The sequence below is a fragment of the Gambusia affinis genome, linkage group LG03, assembly GCF_019740435.1.
Source record: "Gambusia affinis linkage group LG03, SWU_Gaff_1.0, whole genome shotgun sequence".
Lineage (NCBI taxonomy): Eukaryota > Metazoa > Chordata > Actinopteri > Cyprinodontiformes > Poeciliidae > Gambusia > Gambusia affinis.
Window position 1 is genome coordinate 26,322,116 of NC_057870.1, and position 19,427 is coordinate 26,341,542.

Consider the following 19,427-nt stretch of genomic DNA (forward strand, 5'->3'; position numbering starts at 1 on the left):
AAATGTCACACCTCAGCATCATCAACATCACTAAATGAGCTTTGTGCAGAAAGGAAGGGTTGTCCACTGCACACGCGAACAATAGCAGGTTGTTTTTCCCTCAACATGACGCAAACGCTCAAATATTTATTCAATTACAGCAGCAGAGAGTTAAATACCGGCCGCAGAGCATGTTCCTGTGTTTGTTTTGGCTTCTTCCCCAACAACAAACACTTTTAACATCCAACGAGGCGTCAAGATACATTTTACTGGACGATAAATTGGCCCAGAAGTTATTGCGATAAACGATAATATCGTTGTTTTGAAGTAACATACCAGTAATTACAGCATAACAACACATAATCAAAGATGGATAACCTTTAAGTTTTAATGGAAACTTAACACTGGAACTGGAAGCCATTGTAAATATCCAAATTAAATAAACAAACAACAGAAACAACAAATAAAGTGAATCATGAAGTCTCTATAGATAAAATTATCCCTGAATAAAAGGGCGAGGCGAAACCAAAACACCAAACTGAAGACAACAGACCGAGTTTTTAAAAGCTTGTGCCTTTAATTACTTCATACTGTTAAAAGTCCTTTTAATGAGGTGCTAGAGGAAGTACAAGAATATTTTCTCCAGTTCTGCCCCTCCCCCACCTGTTACTGCATTTACAGGTTGGAAAAGTCAGAGACTTTCCCTCGTTTACAACAAAAACACCAAACACTGTATCCGATACAAATTTCAGGATTTAGATGATAAAACAAATTCCATATAGGGAATAATTTTAAATCCAACAGAAGTAGACAAATAGGACTGTCCCTCTTTCTGCATTAAAGTGAATGCAAACTTGTTTATGTTCATATTTGTTTTAGCTACTAAGAAAATAAAGGTTTATGCACTTATAGACTAAAACTTATGAGAGTTCTTTGTTTCGATGCATTTAACAAACAAGAGGAAAAAAAATCTGATTTTTATTAATTTGATCACTGGTGAGGGAAAAAAATCGTCCGATTCCAATCTGTGGCTGATTGATCGGTGCGTCGTTAAACACAAACAAGGACAGCTTGTTTTAATTTCCTCCCTCACTTCACCGCAGCCTGACTGGCTGATCTTTGTTCTCTCTCCTATTGGGTTACTTTAGTTTCTAACTGGACTCGGGTCAGTTTTCAGTTTCAAGGTTTTGAAACGTTTACCGTCTGATCAAAGCAGCAAACCTCAAACGTTTGGAATCGATCAGCCGATTTCTGGCCTTTTTCCGACTTTCGCCAACATGGATTCAGTTTTTCACAGATTTATTTTGTCCTAATGACAATAAATCATTTAAATGTCTTTAACAGGAGTCCGTACAACATGAAAAACAATTAGAACATTTCTGTTTTCACATAAGGTTACATCACTAGCATTAAGTACATTTTTATGTAGAAAGAAAAACTCACAAAGTCAGTACATCATCCTGCTTTATGATGCATTTACAGGCCAAACGTTATATGACTTCTTAGCCAATCAGAAAGACGAAACCAATTTCAGCCAATTCCAGTCTCTGGATGATCGATCAGTGCTGACAATAGGTCGTTTGTTTTCCCCGATGACAGCTTGATATGACGCACACTTGATTCAATAATACCCAATATGGACAAGTCAACAGGGTTTTGGTGACTTCTGCGCAAATAATAAGTATCTCCTCTTTATTTTTTTAGCTTATTTTAATGATAATCTGCGTTTTCCTACAACAAACAGATTAAATAAAAGACCGAATAAGCTTTTTAAAAGGTGATAAACTAGTCATTTGCTGCTCATCTTTTGTTTGAATCCACTTCCTCACCTTCGTATCAGGTCCGTTTTTCCTTTATATGGCGTTTTCTTTTGCAGAATGATTAAAAACTAAAGCTCACTAGCAGATAAGCGCTGGGAGGACTGAGGGATCCCAGCAGGATCAGCTGATTATTCTAAATGAAAACAAAGAAGCGGCGCACTGTGCGTCTCTGCGAACAGGAAGAGGTGTCCAGACAAAAGACTCGCTGTCCTCTTCTGCTAAACATAAAAATAAATAACAACAACGCATGCATCTTTTCACCACATCTAAGTGGTTTAATCTCAACATTCCGGTCGTTTCCAATCTGCTTAATTCCCTGTTTTTTCCGCCTCCAAACGTGTTTATCCCCAACAAAAGAGCTCGACGAAGCGCAACAGTGTGGCTCAGCTGCTTTCGTTATTTTCCTTCTTCTTCTTGTTCTTCTTCTTCTTCTTGTTTTTGTTCTGACAGTGAACTCAACGCGGCACCAGAACCGAACCTTTCCTCGCAGATTCATAATGAAAACAGTGTTGGATCTACTCACCACCTGAGTCAAGATCTCGGTGAGGGAAACTGCAGCCAGATGGATGTTGTTGTTGTTGTTATTTTATGCTAATGTTGATGTTTTTGCTTTTTTCTTTTCAGGGGTAAACCGGTGATTGTCTCCGTCCCAGATTCCGGTACACGTGTGATGCAGCCAGGTGGGAACTTATTGTTGCGTCCACAAGGTGCTGACGGATCTCATTTTCCCAACACGGGCTTTTGTTGTGCCTTTTGTGTGCGTAATGGACTGGCCTGGTTACTTTGGAGAGGGGGACGTCACCACGTGGGAGGAGAAGCGCGTTCCGATTGACGACCGAATCGACCAATGGGCGGCTGCGTTGCCTTCACTGACCCGTAGGATAGAAGACAACAGTTTTGAAACTTTAAAAAATCCGGTTCTTAAAGCTAGTTTTTAAAGATTTAATACCGATTTCTAGATAAGCGCGGAGATTTGGTACAACTGTGATGACCAAATGTATTGTAAAAATATTTTCAACCAAAATTATTTGTTAATAAACCGCCGGTATTTACAGTATAAACAACAATAAACTAGATAACTATAGAACTAAGCTAGTTAATGGAAACACGGAGAGTTATACAAAGGAAACTATTGTGAAACCCCCGACAATTTTCCTTCAGGGAGCTGCTTAAACCAAGACACATTGGGGGGAAAAAAACTAAATAACTATTTAACCTAAAAGTAGTCTAGTCTAGCTTTAATGAATGTATGAAATTATAGTAAATAAAAAAATAGCTAGCTAGAGTCCTCAAGGTAGGGAAGTTTGGTTCCTAACTAAGTAAATATTGTTTAACCTAAAGCAGTATCTAATATAACAGTATAACTGTACTTAGCGTGTTAACATCTCAACAGTTGAGCAACAAAAATAATCCGATCTACATTTAGAATAACGTGATGTTTTTGCCCACTCTTAGCAAACTAGCTAACTTAGCTGGCTAGTAAGCTAACTAGCTGTAAAGATGTCCACCAGTATTGTATATAAGAGTTAGGAAACAGTCTTTTTTGTAAAATAAATAAATAAACAAAAATTCAGTAATTAACAGTTTTGTTTGTGCTCAAATTCAGCAGTTTGTGACTTGAATGATCAGATTTCTCCAAAATTCCAGGTTTAGTAATTCTTCGATTCTAGTTTGAATAACTTTTAAACAGATTTTTTGAATTGTGAAGTGGAGCCGTTTGCTCTGGGACATTTAGTACTGATCACAACTTTGTTCATTCCTGCCTCAGGGACGTTTTGTACTTTGACAGCCAATGTTATACTCATGCTCTTCTGCAATTAAATAAGTTTTACATAGATGCTTGTTCTTACTTTGTGAGACCCGCTTGAATTGTTTTAGGGTGAAAATTTGTCAATTTATCAGACCGACAGGCTCAAACTGTGATCAGAAGCTAAATAAAAAGAGGTGTTCTGTAAAACCATTAAAATAAGAGTGGACTGATTGCAGATTTTTGGCCGATCACTGATGTTTAAACTTAACCAGCCAATTTAAATTTTGGCCAATCCCGATTTTTTTTTTTCTTTAAAATTGCTTAAGGTTGCAACAAAGTGAACTTTAAAACTTATGGCATCAGTACTGTACTACCTTCAGTTGGCGCTAGGCTGCCTGAGAAGAGGTAGGAAATTCTCTTTGCTTTTGGTTATGCTCGCGTTTTATGAAGTATATAAAATAATTGTAAATACATGCAGTTGTGATTTGTTTTAATACATACAAAGGAGTATTCTTTTTGACAAGTTAAGAAAATTTGTCTTAAATGTTAGAGAAGATATTATTATTACTTAGTCACAGGGTTTCTTCATGTGCTTGTCTGCTAGGGGAATTCTGACTCCTGTGAATGGAAGAGCTGCATGTTAAGGGGCATTTTTATTTCTATTTGTGCAGGCCTCTGCAATAAAGAACAACCAGCAACTCCTATGGTCTGACTCCCTTCTTCATCTGAACACAACGCAGAACACATCAAGGTTAACCGACTGTATAAGACTAGGTTATCGGTGAAGAACACTAGTAGTATACACCGGTTACACTCACCACATTTTGCACATTTTTATTTGATAAAACCTTTTAAAAATGATAATATACCAACAAGTGGAAGTAAAATTTAATTAATTACATTATATTATGATGGAAGAAGACAAAATGTGAAATAGTTTAACTTTTGGCAGACGCAGTAAATATAAACAGACATATCTAACACATCCACAAAAACAGATTCAAAAAATCCTCACTGGCAAATCTCCACATCCTTCCAGACTCTGAACACAAAGGGAAAATATAAATATATAAATAACTGAAATGGTGTCGTTATTGCAGTGGAAATTATTTCCCATGCGGCGTGAACGCGCCACCAGCAGTAGGCGGCAGCGTGCAGATACCAGGATGTGTAAATAAATACAAGAAGTTCCTCATCATTTCACTGGCCCGGTGAAAACATGAATACGATACTGTTCTTTTGGTTAAACGAAACATCTGGAAATACAATTACTCTGGTTAATTTTTACTTTTTTTGTTTTAAAAGAAAATATCAGATTTTTGTTCATTCTTGCAGGAGACAGATTCAAGAATAAATGTAAGAAATTTAAAATGAAACAAAATAATTATCAAATATTTTTCTAAAACGCAACACATCGTATTTTTTTTATTGCAACCTCTTGGTTGTTTGCTGCAGTTCAGCGTCATCCTGCCGTGACAGTTTAAAAATACGTAAAATATTCAGAAATCAACATAAATAATAAATAAAACCTTAAATGAAGCATAAACGTGACACCTCGTCCTGCGGATGACGTCGAGGACGCGCGTTAGCCAAAACAATTCACCAACTGCTGCTATTCATTTATTTATCGATTAATTCCCATATTTCTTTATTTTTACTTGAACTATCTTGTATTTCAATAGGTAAACGTTGTAATATCGGAGGATGGATGTACGTAAACGCAACATTTGCTGCAGCTGCACGCCGCTGTGCGCGCGTGCGTTATGAAATCTGTGTTTTTGTCGCCGTGTGCACGTGACTTTATAATCCCCCCCACGTACTCCACCCCCCATGAAAACACACAAAAACACACACACTAAAAACCTGAGATCCGAGTCTGCAGGACTCAATCTCCTGAAATGAGCCGCGCACTTGAACGCAACTCCAATCTCAAATTACAAAACGTGGCTCTCGGAAAGAAAGCGATGCTGTAACCTCATTTTACATGCTGGTCAGGGTTCAAAATGACATACAAAAAAGGATAGAAACTGTTCTTCGGCACTTTTTGGTTGTAAATTAGCAAAAAATGTCAAGAGCTTCACGCATCTAGTCGTGCAGGATGCAAAGTACCGCACAAATTTAGCCACCTTATGAATATTTCAGCGCATTCCTGCGTTAATACTACGCTAAAGCGGCAAAAGTCACATTTAAAAGCGGATTTGGTGCCAATAACGCCGCGTCCTCCAGTAGGTCACCCTGCGTTTTGCACTTACCCCAAAAGCCGCTTCGCCTTCCCCCCCTCTCCTCTCCTCAGACCAAAACAACCCGGCGGAGGACGCGCGTTTCTCGGCTCTTCACGGTTCCATAAATCCAGATCGGATCAGTTTGAAAAGCAAAAACAAAAAATAAAAGTCTCCTCAAACATCCGCGCGTCCCGTCCTGAAGGGCGATCCGTGGAAATCTGCGGGAATCTTCTGTCCCGGCTGAAGAGTGGAGACCCATCCGTCAGAGAGGGATCATGTTGTTTTTGTTTTAAAAATCTCCTCTGGATACTTCAGCTGTGGAAATATATGACGGCAGGCCGAGCGGTTCCGTCTGAGGCCTTATTTATAGCGAAAATCCCGATAATCTGTGCAGAGCGGCGCGTTTTGGTCAAAACGCGAACAAATGCGCAGCCATGAATCCAACTATCCGGTCAGAGTCTCTGGTCTGGGTGGGGAGGCAGAGAGCGAGAGGACTGCGGAGTGAAACTTGTCTGAAAAGTGCAGAAAAAGCTGCGCTTTATTTCATCTACTGATGCTGCGTTCAAGAGCTGCGGGAGATATGAGTGACAAGAATCGCAAACAAGATAAAAAATGCAACAGCAAAAAGAGTACAGAACTACGGAAGCACTTGACTGGAAAACAAAAATCAAGAGTTGCGAACGAGAAAACTTTGTTGTTAAAACGATATTTTATTAAAACTGAAATATGTTCTTTTAAATGAGAAGTAAAACAGAAATCGCTGTTTTTGATGTCTACAGACAACCTGATATGTCACAATCAGACAGAGGAGCACATTTTATAATTCGCTAAAACGAGAAATTTTGTTGTCATAGTGAGACGAGATTTACATCTCCTTATAACAAGAAATCTTTTTATAAATCAGAAACTGTTAAAACAACTTTCATAACCAAAATCTCGTTTTCTTGACAGTACTCATCTTCTTAAACGAGAAACTCAATCATTGTAGCAAGTTGTGCATGTTCCTGTTAAAACGAGAAAGTTTCCCATTACAAGATCCTGAATTTATTTTAGTTCTGACAGTTTAGTGCTGCTGTACGGAATCCCATAAGTGCCAATAGTTTTTGTGCGTCTTACGTTTCAGTGGCATACTGTAGACTAAAACAGTTGTATTCAAAAAATTGTAATATCACCACCTTACTAAAGTGATAGCCTGAGTAATTTTTTTTTTTTTTTTGACAAATGACTTTTTTTTTTTTTTCCTAATTCTTTTTTTTTTTTTTTTTTTCTTGCAGATGTACAAACACAAAACTAGTCCAGGTGGTTAGTAGACTGCAACTAAATTTAGTTTCCCTTTGGGATAAATTTTTTTTCTTCATTGAATTGAATTTAACATCTCACCTTTAAGTTCTTAAACAAACTGAAAAACCTTCATTTTTATGTAAGCTGCTGGTGGCCTTTCTTTGGAGGTAATTATTGCTAAAAGAAGAAAACAAATTGAAGCACATCTGCTGCTTTGTCATAGCAGTTGGCCAATTAGATCAAGAGGGATTTCAGTTAGACTGAGCTGATTATATGAATGTACAGAAATAAAGTTAGCTGATTAATCTGTCACCAGCAATATGGTGAAAATGGTTTTTGTTTGAGTTTTTATGGTAATTATTAGAATGGCACTCTTACTCAGAAGGTCTATGGTAGAGATTAGGTTTTACACAGTCACGCAAATGCAATAATTTGTGGTGAGAAGTAATTGGAGATATCTCACATTAAAACCCTCTTGAAATGGTAAAGATCACACTAGTTCTAAAAATAATGTGGAATCCTCCATCTCTGAAGTATTTCTACAGAAAATGGTTAATAAGTGTTGGAAAATCAAAACAACTGCCAACATTTCAAACTATAAGATGATAAATAAAGATTAATTAAGCAATTCTTTGCTCCATATGTCCAAATCTAAACATTTCTTTTGAATATTAAACTAAGTGCCATACTTCTTTCTAAACTTGCTGTCGCCTTTTAAAAACATAAGCACAGCAAAAATACATAAATAAAGTGTTAATAATTCAGCCAGTCTTTGTTAAATTCAAAACGTTTACAAACAAACCCCGGGACAACGATTAGCTGCTTTTTTTCCACCCAAAACAACATCTTTCGCTTTAAAAACTGTTAGTTCCGATGCAGCGAGCGTTCCGTGAAGGCGGCAGCAGCAGCACAGTAGCCTAGTTACACAGCCGAAGCCACAAATAACGTCCAATGAGAACGAAGCAGACCGTCCACTCGACCAATCAGCTGCCAAAGGGGGCGGGGAAAGCTAAATACAGCCAATCACAGCGAGGGAAGGCTGTAATTTGCGCGCGTCCGCTTGTTGTTTTTGGCAGTGCGCGCCGCCACCTGTGACGCGTGCCAAATGTAAATGTAGCTGTTTACGGCGCATGCGTGGCCGCATTGCAGGCACGTGGTGGAACCAGAGCAAGTAAACAAACTCGTGGCTAATCAATATATTTGACTGGTTTGTTTTCTCTTACGATTAAGCTTAATTGTTCTCGTACTTTTTATTTTTTAAAGCCAATTAGAGCTTATCAATAACACTTAAATTTTCGGGTTTTATCGTTAGTTGTTGAATATAGACATTTTCACTCGTTTTAAATCAGAGTAACTGTAATAAATGTCAAATTTCTATAAGATTGTGAACTTATTTAGCAAATTTGAGATATGAAAAAACATGTCTTCCCGCATTGACCCACAAACATAAATGTTGAGTTTATGAATCAAATCTTATGTAATAGCTCAGGCGGTGCAGAATAAGACTGCAGAGAGATTTTAACTTGTACTACAGCGACCCCCAGAGTTCGTCAGGTTTATATCACACTGTAGATTACATAATCCGGTGCATTCAAAGCAAATACAGGCTCCCGTACGAGGTTATTATGGTTCATTTTCCGAAAGCGGTCATATTTAAATAATTTAAGATTAAAAGCCAGAAAAAAGGTCTTGTTGGCCAGATTAAAAAAAAAAAAAGGCAAATCATATCCCAGTTTTTTAATCTTTCCCTGAATTTTTTTATTTTAATTTTTTGTCATTTTGAACAACAAAATAGGTGTGGCTACGCTTTAATTTTAGTAAAAGGATTTGTTGTTGTTCCTTTTACCAATAAATTAAATTAAAAAAACCTTGATGAAGTTGTGTTGAATCTTACATTTTCATACTTAAATTATATAATTAAAATTTTATTTTCACTCATTTTGTTCTGTTAATAGCAGGTCTCGTAGGTTAGCAGCGTCTTTATTGATGTTTCCAGCAGCATTCTTCTCAATTCTTGAATTTTCCCCCACTTTCACACCATTTGCATTGCCAGACCAGATGATGCAGCAACTTCTGACTTCCTCCCACGTCCGCTGAAAATGTTTCAGAGTGAAACTTCTGATACATTTTTGTGTTTTATTTCTTAAATATGTCGTTTTAGTTCTTTCTCGGAGCTGTGTGGAGCTGAAGGTCTTTTTTTCAGCCATGATGTCCTACAAACCTGTTTAGTCAAAAAGCTGTTCCCAATTAATCAGGGCTAACTGGGAGCAACACCTAGCATTTGGACTGATGCAGAGATGTGAATTTGCAATGGAAATGCTGAAGGCACATTATAGAATCATTATTTGATTAATTCCAAAACAGGAAACATGTTGATAAAATTCAAGCAGTCATGCTAATAAAATGTGACAGCAATCAAACTTCTGTGTGAACAGTTTACGTCCCCAAAGTGAGCCGCATGCGCAGAATGTTGACGTCACAAAGTAGCGCATTGTTTACGGAAGTAAGGGCCGCCGCCGCCGATGGATCGATTTTTAAGTTGTTGAGCAACGAGAGCCAACAGTGTCGTCATACAAATCACAACAAGGTTAAGGAAACTAATAAAGAAAGTAAAGCTAATAGCAATGGCCTTTGGTGGCTGTTGCTGAACGATCATGTCGCATTCCTATTTTTACGTAATTGACGTCATAATTATGCGTCGTTATTCTGCAACTGAAGAAGTCCGACGCGGTAAATCCAGACGTAAAGAGTGACTAAAAATAATAATGAACTCATGAAAGAAGTCAGCATCAGTAAAGCGCATTACATCACAATCCCTCCACAAACAGACTAATTTACAGTCAGTGGTCCCCAAACACCACTGCTAATAGTTGTGCTTTTTTTTTATAGCTTCCTTCGTCTTGCTATGATGTCAACGTTCTTCCTCTGCGATTGACGGTCGCAAACTAGTCACACATTTTATTTCATTCGTCGTCTTGAAAAATCGATCCCTAGAGGGCGGAATCCATTTTTACTTCCGTAAACAGCGCGCTGCTGTGACTTCAACGTTCTTCTGCGCATGCGGGTCGCTCTTTCACACAGAAAAACGGAGCAAAAAGATTTCCAAGCCATCTTACAATGAAGACTGAAACACACCACTGAAGGTATAGTATTTTTAATGAACGTCTATTGAAATGTCATGGCAGCGTTGCAAAAGACATCCCCACCCCCCAAAAAACAGTTTCCCCCCAAAGTAGCAGTCAGTCTGTAATAATAGCAAATGCTTCAAGTCAAATCCTTCACACGACAGCGAAATAAAACCCACCAATCAACTCCAAACGATTTAATGGCAGCTCAAACAAACCTTTAAAATACAACCAATGGATCTCTTTTTTTCTTTATTTAGTTTTCCTTTTTTAAAACTACACAATTAAAGATTTCTACTGATCAAAACATACAGAGTTAAGAAGTTCCACTGGAGACAACTCAAACAAGATTAGTGTCTGATAGAAACATTAATTTTACAATAAAAATATCTGCACAAAAACATCCCAAAAGAAAATTAAAAAGGAAAATAAAGGGTAACGCAAAAAAATATTGAAATGTTTGTTTTTTGTCCTTTATTACAGTCACAGATCACACAGCTGTTGCAACAAATCTCTTAAAATTTACAGAAATGAAGGATAAGGTCGCCCCCATCCCATTCTCACCCCCCACCCACAGAGCTGATTGTGTTCATCTTTAAGAGCGTATACTGCGATTACAACAGATTCCCGACTAAACAAAAGCTGCACATCAAAATCTTGGATATCGAGACTATCAAAAAAGGCACAAACAGACAAGGTTGCACAAAGAACTCAGCTGAAGCTTTTTTTAATTTATTTTTTATTTATCATTTTTAATGTGTCCTCTTTTTATACAACTAATCCCACCAAAAGGTTTCCAGTGCCCTTTAAAAGTTCCCATCCCCACTCCGCTTCTCAAAGAAAGAAAGAAAACTATCTACAGGCATGTCAAGTCCTGGCAGGCACCTCGGATTACAAGTCCCATCCCAACCACCGGAGAAGCAAGTGCATTTCATCATAACGGAGACGGACGAGTGTGTGCAGCGAGCGTGACGAGCGCTGGGATTAAATCTGCAAAGTGCAAAAAACAAAACAAAAAAAAAAGCAACGTTTTGGTCATCGTTTTGTGTCGACAGATGGGTTAAATCTCTGCTGGAGTCGAAATGTAGACAAATATTTAAAATGGGAGTGAAAAGGTGATTCATAGCATCAAGTTTAAGGTTAAAATTTGAGTTAAAATTATTTTAAAGATAAATGTGTTGCAGGTTAGGTTTTTGATCTGTGCTGCATTTTCGGCTTTATTAAACCCAATCGGGGATTTTTGCTACCATCTCAGACCATAACTATAAGTTTTAAACTGATAATGATGTAAAGCGATTGAGTATTTCCTAATTTTGGTACATTACAGAAGTTCATTTGTGCCATTATTAAATCTAAACTGTGGCCAATTATAATGCATATGGTTAGATTTTTTATCTGTGCTGCATTTTTTGTTTTGATTAAACTCAATCAGGCATCTTTACATCAGTTTTAAACTGATAATGATGTAAAGAAATTATGTTTTTCATAATATGCTATTACGGAAGCCCATCTGTGCCACTCTAATAGCAATTAAATCCAAATTTAACCAAATCACAGTTTTTGATCCGTGATGCATTTTTTGTTTTATTAACATCAGCCATTTTTCTCCAAGTTTTAAACAAATAATAAGGTAAAAAATTTTCATAATATGGCATTATGGAAGCCCATTTGTGCCGCTGTAATAACAATCATATCCAAATTTTGAGTAATTATGCTGTTGTGGTAGCATAAACAGGTTTCCATAATTTCCTTTAGTCCAGCGCCCCTTTGCGGTCGATTTCCAGAAGTTTAATTTCCAACATGGCTACTGTGATGTAGGCGCGTCCGGACACGATGACATCACAAACGGGTGTGGCCAGAGGTGTGGCTGACCAGCTATGGCTTGAGTGCGTCTGAGCGGCACTTTAACGTCCTCTTGTAGAGATGAGTCATCCACAAAAATTAAGTAAAAACAACCGATATACTCGACTGTAAACTGTGTGAAGAATCCCAGGTTTATTTATGCTAACAACGTAACTCCTCCCAACTTTAAACAAAAATACAGCAGCTTGGCTTTTTTTGCTTTTTCTACTAAAGTCAAATACAACTTGAGTTTATAATGAAGAGAAAAATCTCCCAAAAAGCTGCTGAGTTTAAGCTGGGAAGAAGCAAATTATCCATATTTTTCTTCCTCGACAAGGATTTCATCCAGATGTTATATTTTGCTGCATAATCAAAGTTTTAAATCCATCTGTGCAATTTGGAGGTACTTTAATGACTAAAATCTGAGCTGTTTTTTTGTTTTTTTTATATTTCCATAGATGCCCTGAAAGTTCTAGATAAATTGAAGAGTTGCAATAGTAAGCCTTTTTACCCCATTAAAATATGTGAAATAAAAGTATTTAATTTAACAGTCTTCAATCTGATCAAACACAAACGGTAAAGTTATTCTTGACTTCCGCTGCAGTTATGCATGTGTTTTTCCTCGTACGCAGTTGTGTGCTGGTCCAACTGTTTGTAGAACTAAAATGTGCGATTTAAACGTGACGTAGGAGTAATATGTCGTCATGCTGTGCTTTAAATATTTTTCTAACATTTTAAACACAGATTTATCGTTACTGAGCATGCAGAGATTAAAATCTGCTCGTCAGACGGAGGGCGGGTACGTGGAAATAAAAAACGGGGCGGAAAGCACCGAGTGTTTGGAAACGATTTTTACCACAAAATGATGAGGAGGCGGCGAACCGGCCCGGCTTGTGTGGCACTTTTAACGTCGCTGTCTTTGTATACGGAGCTTTTTATAACAGTCATGCAAAAGGGCACAGTTTTCTTCTAACAAGGCGAGAGAGATCCACAAACACCGAAGAGGACAACAAAAGAATAATAATAATAATCATAGTAATAGGAAAACAGAGGAGTGGAAAGGTGGAGGATTCTACGTGTCCCACCTCCTGGAAAATATGAAAATATCATACAAACTTGTGTGAAATCAACTTTTCCTTTATTTCCTCGTGGCTAAGGCAGAAACTTCCAATAAACCATACATATCTACACGTTTTAATGCCAATAAGAAATAAAAAAAGGGACTTTTTTCCTTTAGAAACTCATTAAACTCACTTCACCCTAAACAATAAAACATCTTAAGACTCTTCAGGCTTCATATATATATTTATATTTAGTTATATGCGGTGCCTTCTGTGTGAGTATGTCTAAGATTAAAATACAAGGTTTGATAAAATATACATCCTCGTCAACACCAAGTGATGGCTTGTGGCCAGTTAAAGTCTGGCTCATTCTGTCATAATTGCATAAATCAGGCGAGTTAAATCGAATTTTTCTAAGCGAGAGAGAAAGAAAAGACAAAAATCACTGCATCCTGTTGCAACAGTGTGATAAAAGGTATGAAAACTCGTTTTGTTTTAATGATGGATGATTTTTTTTTTTTTGTGCAAAGCAGATGCACCAAAACAAAAAGTATCATTAAAAAAAGGTTTTAACTCAAATGCCATTTGAGACACACATATAAACACAAAAAAAGTTGTTTATCTTGGCTTCAAAAAACAAAATTCACCCCCAAACTATGAGCTGTGATGTGACTCCCACCCCTCCGGTCCCCTTACCTCGCCTCTCTGCCGAGAGAGAGAGAGAAAGAAAGGAGAGACGGAGAATGACTGATTGATTCCTGACGCCGTTCCTGAGCAAAGTGGACTTGACGAAAGAAAACTGAAAAGAGAAACCGGAGGAATCCAGGCGGTGTGAACAGGAGAGGAGAGTTAAAAAACAGAGCAAACCAAAACCCCAAAACAAAAAAATCACAGCAACAGAGTGGAGGCGGGGAGGAGCAGTGGCGACGCAGAAGCCTGTCCGCAGAATCTCCTGGAGGACGAAACAAAAACATTTTGCTTTTTGACGCTTCGCTGTGAAACGAGGCTGAAGAAACAAAAAAAAATATCACAACAAGAAGCAGAGAAATGGAAATCTGGAAGGAAGTCTTGAATAGAGCTGAAACGATTAATCAAATCAATCATGATTAATGGATTATTGAAATAATCCATTAATTTAGTAATTGATCAACTGGAGTGTGCAGACTCAAAAAGGACATTTACTGAAAGAACAAGAAACTCTGAGGAAAGTTTGCACCAAAACATGCATGTTCATTTTGCACTTAGATAAAAAAAACAACAATTTTTTGCAAACATATTTTAACCAAAACGTCAAGAAGTTTTAGCTTCTTCTATTAATCGCCTTTTGCTGTCCAATTATCGATTAGTTAACTGAAAGAATACTCAGCAGATCAGACCTACACTGCACTGATGTCTAATAAAGCAGAAATATATTAAGTATTTATTTTGTATTGTTTTTAGCTGTAGATGAATCCTTTGTAGTAAATAATCAAATGTGTATTCTAATGCATTTATAATTTTATATAAAATGTAACTAGAATTTTGTGCTTTTAACCCTCATTGTTCTTGAAGGCTTTACAAATAACATGAAATGATCTTAAATGGTTAAATAAAAAATATGCAGAATGTTTATTTGAATCGATTAATAAAAAGGTTTTATTTAGAGACAGAATGTGAATCAGATGACTCTAAAAATGCATAATGGTTCCTGCACAGTTTTGGCCTGATTGGCCTGTTGCTATTTTAGCAATTTGGTCTTTATTCTGAGTCTGTTAACTCCAGTTAAAGATTAATCAATTATTTGACGATTATCTCAATAACCCATTAATCGTTTCAGCCCTATTTTCAAATTGAAACAAATCTTACGTCAGAAAGTTTCCATGCTCTAAAATCTGAAGCAAACTTCCAGAAAACGTAGAAACTGCTGAAACACTGAATTCCTTTGAATCAAGGCTAAAAACCCAAATACTCAATCAATACCTTTGATTAGTAGTAAATGATCCACATAGCTGATGTGTGAATATCTGTTAATATAAACATTTTTTTAACAGAATTTGAATCAGGTGAAGCTCAACTTGTGTTCTGATTAGAACATATTTCCAGACAAAGAAAGTTTTTTTTAATTATTATTTAAATAATAGGGTTTCATTTTATTTATCTTAAATGTATAATGTATTCAGCTTTTGAACAGTTTTGATTAACTACAGCTGTGAGTGTGTTGCTATCTGCTCTTTATTTTGAATCTCAAACTGAACAGGCCTTCCTCCAGAGCTCCTTTCAAAGGCAACAAACCGGGTCTGCGGTACCTGAGAGCCGTTAGGACCTGAAGCCGGGCTGGAACCGAGCCGTTTCTTCGAAGATGAGCTCCTTCAGCGTCTCTTTGGGCAGGTCGTCCAGCTCCATGTCGAACTTGAACGGAGCCTCGGCGGTGGGCTTCACGGGACAGCAGAGGAAACGGCGTTAAAACCCGCGGGCGGTAACCATAGAAACAAAAGCGGCAGGGCGAGGGCGCCTCACCTCGTCCGTCGGGTCGTAATATTGCTCCAGGTAAGGGTGGGCCAGGGCCTCCTCCACCTCGATCCTCTTGTGAGGGTTAAACGTCAGCATTCTGTCCAGAAGGTCCAGAGCTGCAGCACAAAGTCAGAATTTAACACGGCGAGTTGATGCAGGAGACCACTAGAGGGCGCCATCACATCCTCAAAGTAAACCGTTTATGTCGCTCTGCAACAAAACAGATTTTGTTTGCAGGAAGCTGATAAGAAAACTGGATTTTCCTGCTGATGAGTTACTTTCTACATCTGGCAAGAAGAGCTTCAGAGAAAAAAACTGAAAAATAATCTGAAGCACTGAACTGGTGAGGATGCAACTTTTATAAAGTTTTTGTAAAAAAAAAAAAAAAAAAAAAAAAGTTCCAATTTGTTACTTTAAGATGAAATTCAGACGTTTTCCATAAAGATATCTGAGGTTTCCTTTCAGCTCATACAGAAAAAAAGCTGAATTAATTTAAAACGTTTCTCTCTTTTTTTAAACAGACATTAATGTAGCGAATTACAAATTTATTTAATAACTCTGCACCAGTACATACAAACAACTTCACAAGCTTGGTCAAACATGTAAAACAATTTTAATTTGTTCAGTCGGTGCATTTAGGAATATAAAAACAAATGTAACTTAAAATAATAAAGAAACTGACAAAACCAACAGGGTGATTATCAATAAACTGCAACAAATAGGCCTGTCAAAAGAAGCAATAAATCAATTATAAATTAAGAAACAAAATTTTTATTGCCACGATTTATTATTTTTTTCTCTTTCTAGCAAAACGTGGATGATAAAAGTCTTCAGTCTGCTGCTTTGGTCTCAACTAAACCTTATTTTGAAGGACAGTTTTGTTTACAGTGACTTCATAATTAATTTTATTTGTTGTTTCTGTTTAGTTTATAAATGTCTTCCAGGGCTAAATGTTCATTAGAATTTAAAGTTTACTAATCTTTGAAAATGTGTTCTTGCATTATTATGTCAATACCATCATGTTACTGGAAAACGGTCTCAAAAGAACCGTTTTCAGAACGTTTATCCTGGTAGGTTCTGGGACAATTTATTGTGACCAGATGAGCAACAAATCTTCTTTCAAATGTCTCAGAAATAAATAAGAAAGTATAGAATTAGACTGAATAGATCCGGCAGATTTTTTTCCCCATATCTGGACAGATAAAGATATTAATGTTGGATTGGTGCATCTCTAGATTTCTGGTGCCTGGTTTATTTGTCAACATTTCTGATTAATTTGTTAAAATCTTGTGGATAGAGCGGCGCGCCCTCTGACCTTTACTGTCGGCGTTGGGGAACAGGCGGTTCCACGGCACTTTGCAGCGCACCGGCAGCGACAGCAGGTAGTTTCTGGCCTTGAGGTTGATGATGCAGTTGAGGTCCTCCTGGCTGGGGGAGCCCAGGATCCCTGAAAGCAAACGCTTGTTTTAAAGATGGACGCTACAACAAAGATGTCCGACTCAAACTTTTCAGCTTTCCAAGAGGAGAAAAGGCAGATGGCTGAAGCAGCATTTGGTCTAACACAGAGAGACTCAGAGTCTGACTGGATAAGGGCAGCATTGTCTGACCAGCTGCTCCTGGTGACAGAGTGTGAAACCCTGAATGTTGGAGCTTTTTAGAAAGATTAAAGATTAAACTATTGGATTAATTCAGCTGAAACATTCTTCATTTGCAACAAAACGAGAACACCATCACTTCTTTTCCAGCTAGAAACAAATGATCAGGTGATCATTCAGAGACATATAAAGACAGTTACAAAATCAGCCTTCTGTCACCTGAGGAACATTTCCTGCATTAAAGATCTAGAGAAACTCAAACACGTGTTAATGTTTAAAATACTGTTAGTTTATAAATCACAGAACGGCTTAGCATTAAAATACATAAATTATATGTAACTTTTCAACAAAATGTAGGAGCTTGTTTTAAGTCAATAATCCTTTAATATTGATACAAAAAGTTTTTGTTCCATTTGCAGATTATTTCACCTGTAATAAGACATTTTCAAATTACTTTTTCAAGAATACTAAGGAATTACTGACTTAAAGAAGCTCATATTTCTTGCTGAAAAGTTGCTTGTACGTTAGTACACTTGAAATGAGACAAAACTAGGAAATCTGTACAAAAGACAGAAAAATACTTGGTAAGATTTTGTATTTTTGCAGTGAAGCTCAACTATGCCACAAGTTCTGGCTGGAAAATATTTACCAAGATGATGTTTTCATCTAAAATGTAAGATTTATATATATTTTTGTACATATTTTTCTTAATTACTACTCTGAGTGTGTTGTTACTTTAGCGAATTACTTGTTTCAGAGTCTGTACTCTTAGAGATTATTCGATTACTAGATTAGTTGGAAAATATTTCAGTAATTGATTAATCGATTCAGACAGACTGTCTTTTGAAATGTTCATATTGAGCAACATTTCATTGCCAGGCTCCAATAATAATAAAGTAAAAACAAATAAAAGTGTTCATATAAATATGTATAATAAAAAGATGGTAATGAATAAAAAGACAGTCCTAACACATTATAACAGCCAACTTTATATTTTCCAGCATGTAAAACATAAAACCAGTTTCATTTTAACAACCCGAATATAAAATTTGAAGCCTAAAGCAAAATTTCTTCACAGGTTTGTGGAGCCGACTGAACCTCTGGAGGTAAAGATGCACAGTCAGTCACAGTCTTTATTTTGAAAACAGTTAAACCATCACAAAAGAGAACGAAACAATCCAGCGGTCCAGTTTTTGAGGCTGGATTGGGTCTTTATATTTACCCAGGATGTGGTTGAGCTGATCCAGGTAGTGCTTCCCAGGGAAGATTGGCCTGTTTGACAGCATCTCAGCCAGGATGCAGCCCACCGACCAGATGTCTATGGACTTGGTGTAGCCCTGAAAACGACACCGTCAAGATCAAAATATTTACAATCCATTTACTAAAAACATATGGAATAACTCGGCTTTATAACCATCAATGCAGTGATTAAAATTTATGCTACAGCAAAGTGAAAAAAATTAATTCAAGTCAGAAACAGCAACAATATTTTTACATTCTTAATGTAAGTTTTGCATTTTCTTACAGAACCAAAGTTTGGAGTTAAAAAAATTTAATAATTTATAATTGTAGTTAATAATGTTTTATAGTATTCTACATTCAACAGCAAAGGTATTTAAAATAAAACAAAATGTGTCTCACACCTCGTATCCCTGACTGCTCAGAGAAGAAAACACTGAAAGTTTTCCATGAAATATTCAGTCTGAATATTTTGGTGATTCTTACTGACCAAAAACAAGAAAAGTTTAATCTGGTTTAACTTCATACAGCAAAAAAAAGAGTCTTTTTATCAGGAGTATAAATTTATCTAGTTTCTACTGTAAACCATGTTTTCCAAATTTAGGGTTTTAGTCAAACATTTGATTACACTTCATTACAAAACTGCGTAGATTGAATATCAAGCAAGGACTTTCAAGGACTTTCCAAACCTAAAACTCAGTCCATCGAATGAACACAATTATTAAAAACGTATGGAAAAAAATTCAGCTTCTTCACCATTTTTGAAATGGTTTTAAAATTAAAAAGGTGAATTTCTCTATGCATCCTCACTCTGTTGCTCAAAAATAACTTTGCGCGTTTGGTTTTGATGAAACTAAAGTTTACTTCTCCATTCCTCTACAGCAGCGTTGCAAAACAAACAGTGAACACATCAGGGTGACGAAACAACAGCCACATTATTATTATTATTATTATAAAAAATCCCGGCTAAAATAAGCAGCTCAGACTCATCCTGCATCCTAACCGTGGAGGGAGAGTGAACTG

The 19,427-nt window shown here is 36.9% G+C and overlaps 2 protein-coding genes across 3 annotated transcripts in view; both read right to left on the minus strand.

Moving 5' to 3' along the window:
- The window catches only part of ypel1 (yippee-like 1), a 31,418-nt gene extending 25,088 nt beyond the window's left edge, over positions 1-6,330 (minus strand). Inside the window, exon 1 of one of the 2 annotated variants that reach the window (XM_044112608.1) lies at positions 5,802-6,330. The gene's annotated coding sequence lies outside the window, so the exon portion shown is untranslated. Of the gene's footprint in view, positions 1-2,322; positions 2,563-5,801 lie in introns of those variants that run through there. The other variant, XM_044112609.1, reaches the window with a different exon arrangement.
- Positions 6,331-10,359: 4,029 nt separating this feature from the next.
- The window catches only part of mapk1 (mitogen-activated protein kinase 1), a 31,373-nt gene continuing 22,305 nt past the window's right edge, over positions 10,360-19,427 (minus strand). Inside the window, exons 5-9 of the mRNA XM_044112610.1 lie at positions 18,388-18,502; positions 16,886-17,017; positions 15,577-15,686; positions 15,366-15,492; positions 10,360-14,032 (exon numbers count right to left, since the gene is read on the minus strand). Coding sequence (XP_043968545.1) covers positions 15,376-15,492; positions 15,577-15,686; positions 16,886-17,017; positions 18,388-18,502 — 474 coding nt within the window. The 3' untranslated portion in view covers positions 10,360-14,032; positions 15,366-15,375. The remainder of the gene's footprint in view (positions 14,033-15,365; positions 15,493-15,576; positions 15,687-16,885; positions 17,018-18,387; positions 18,503-19,427) is intronic.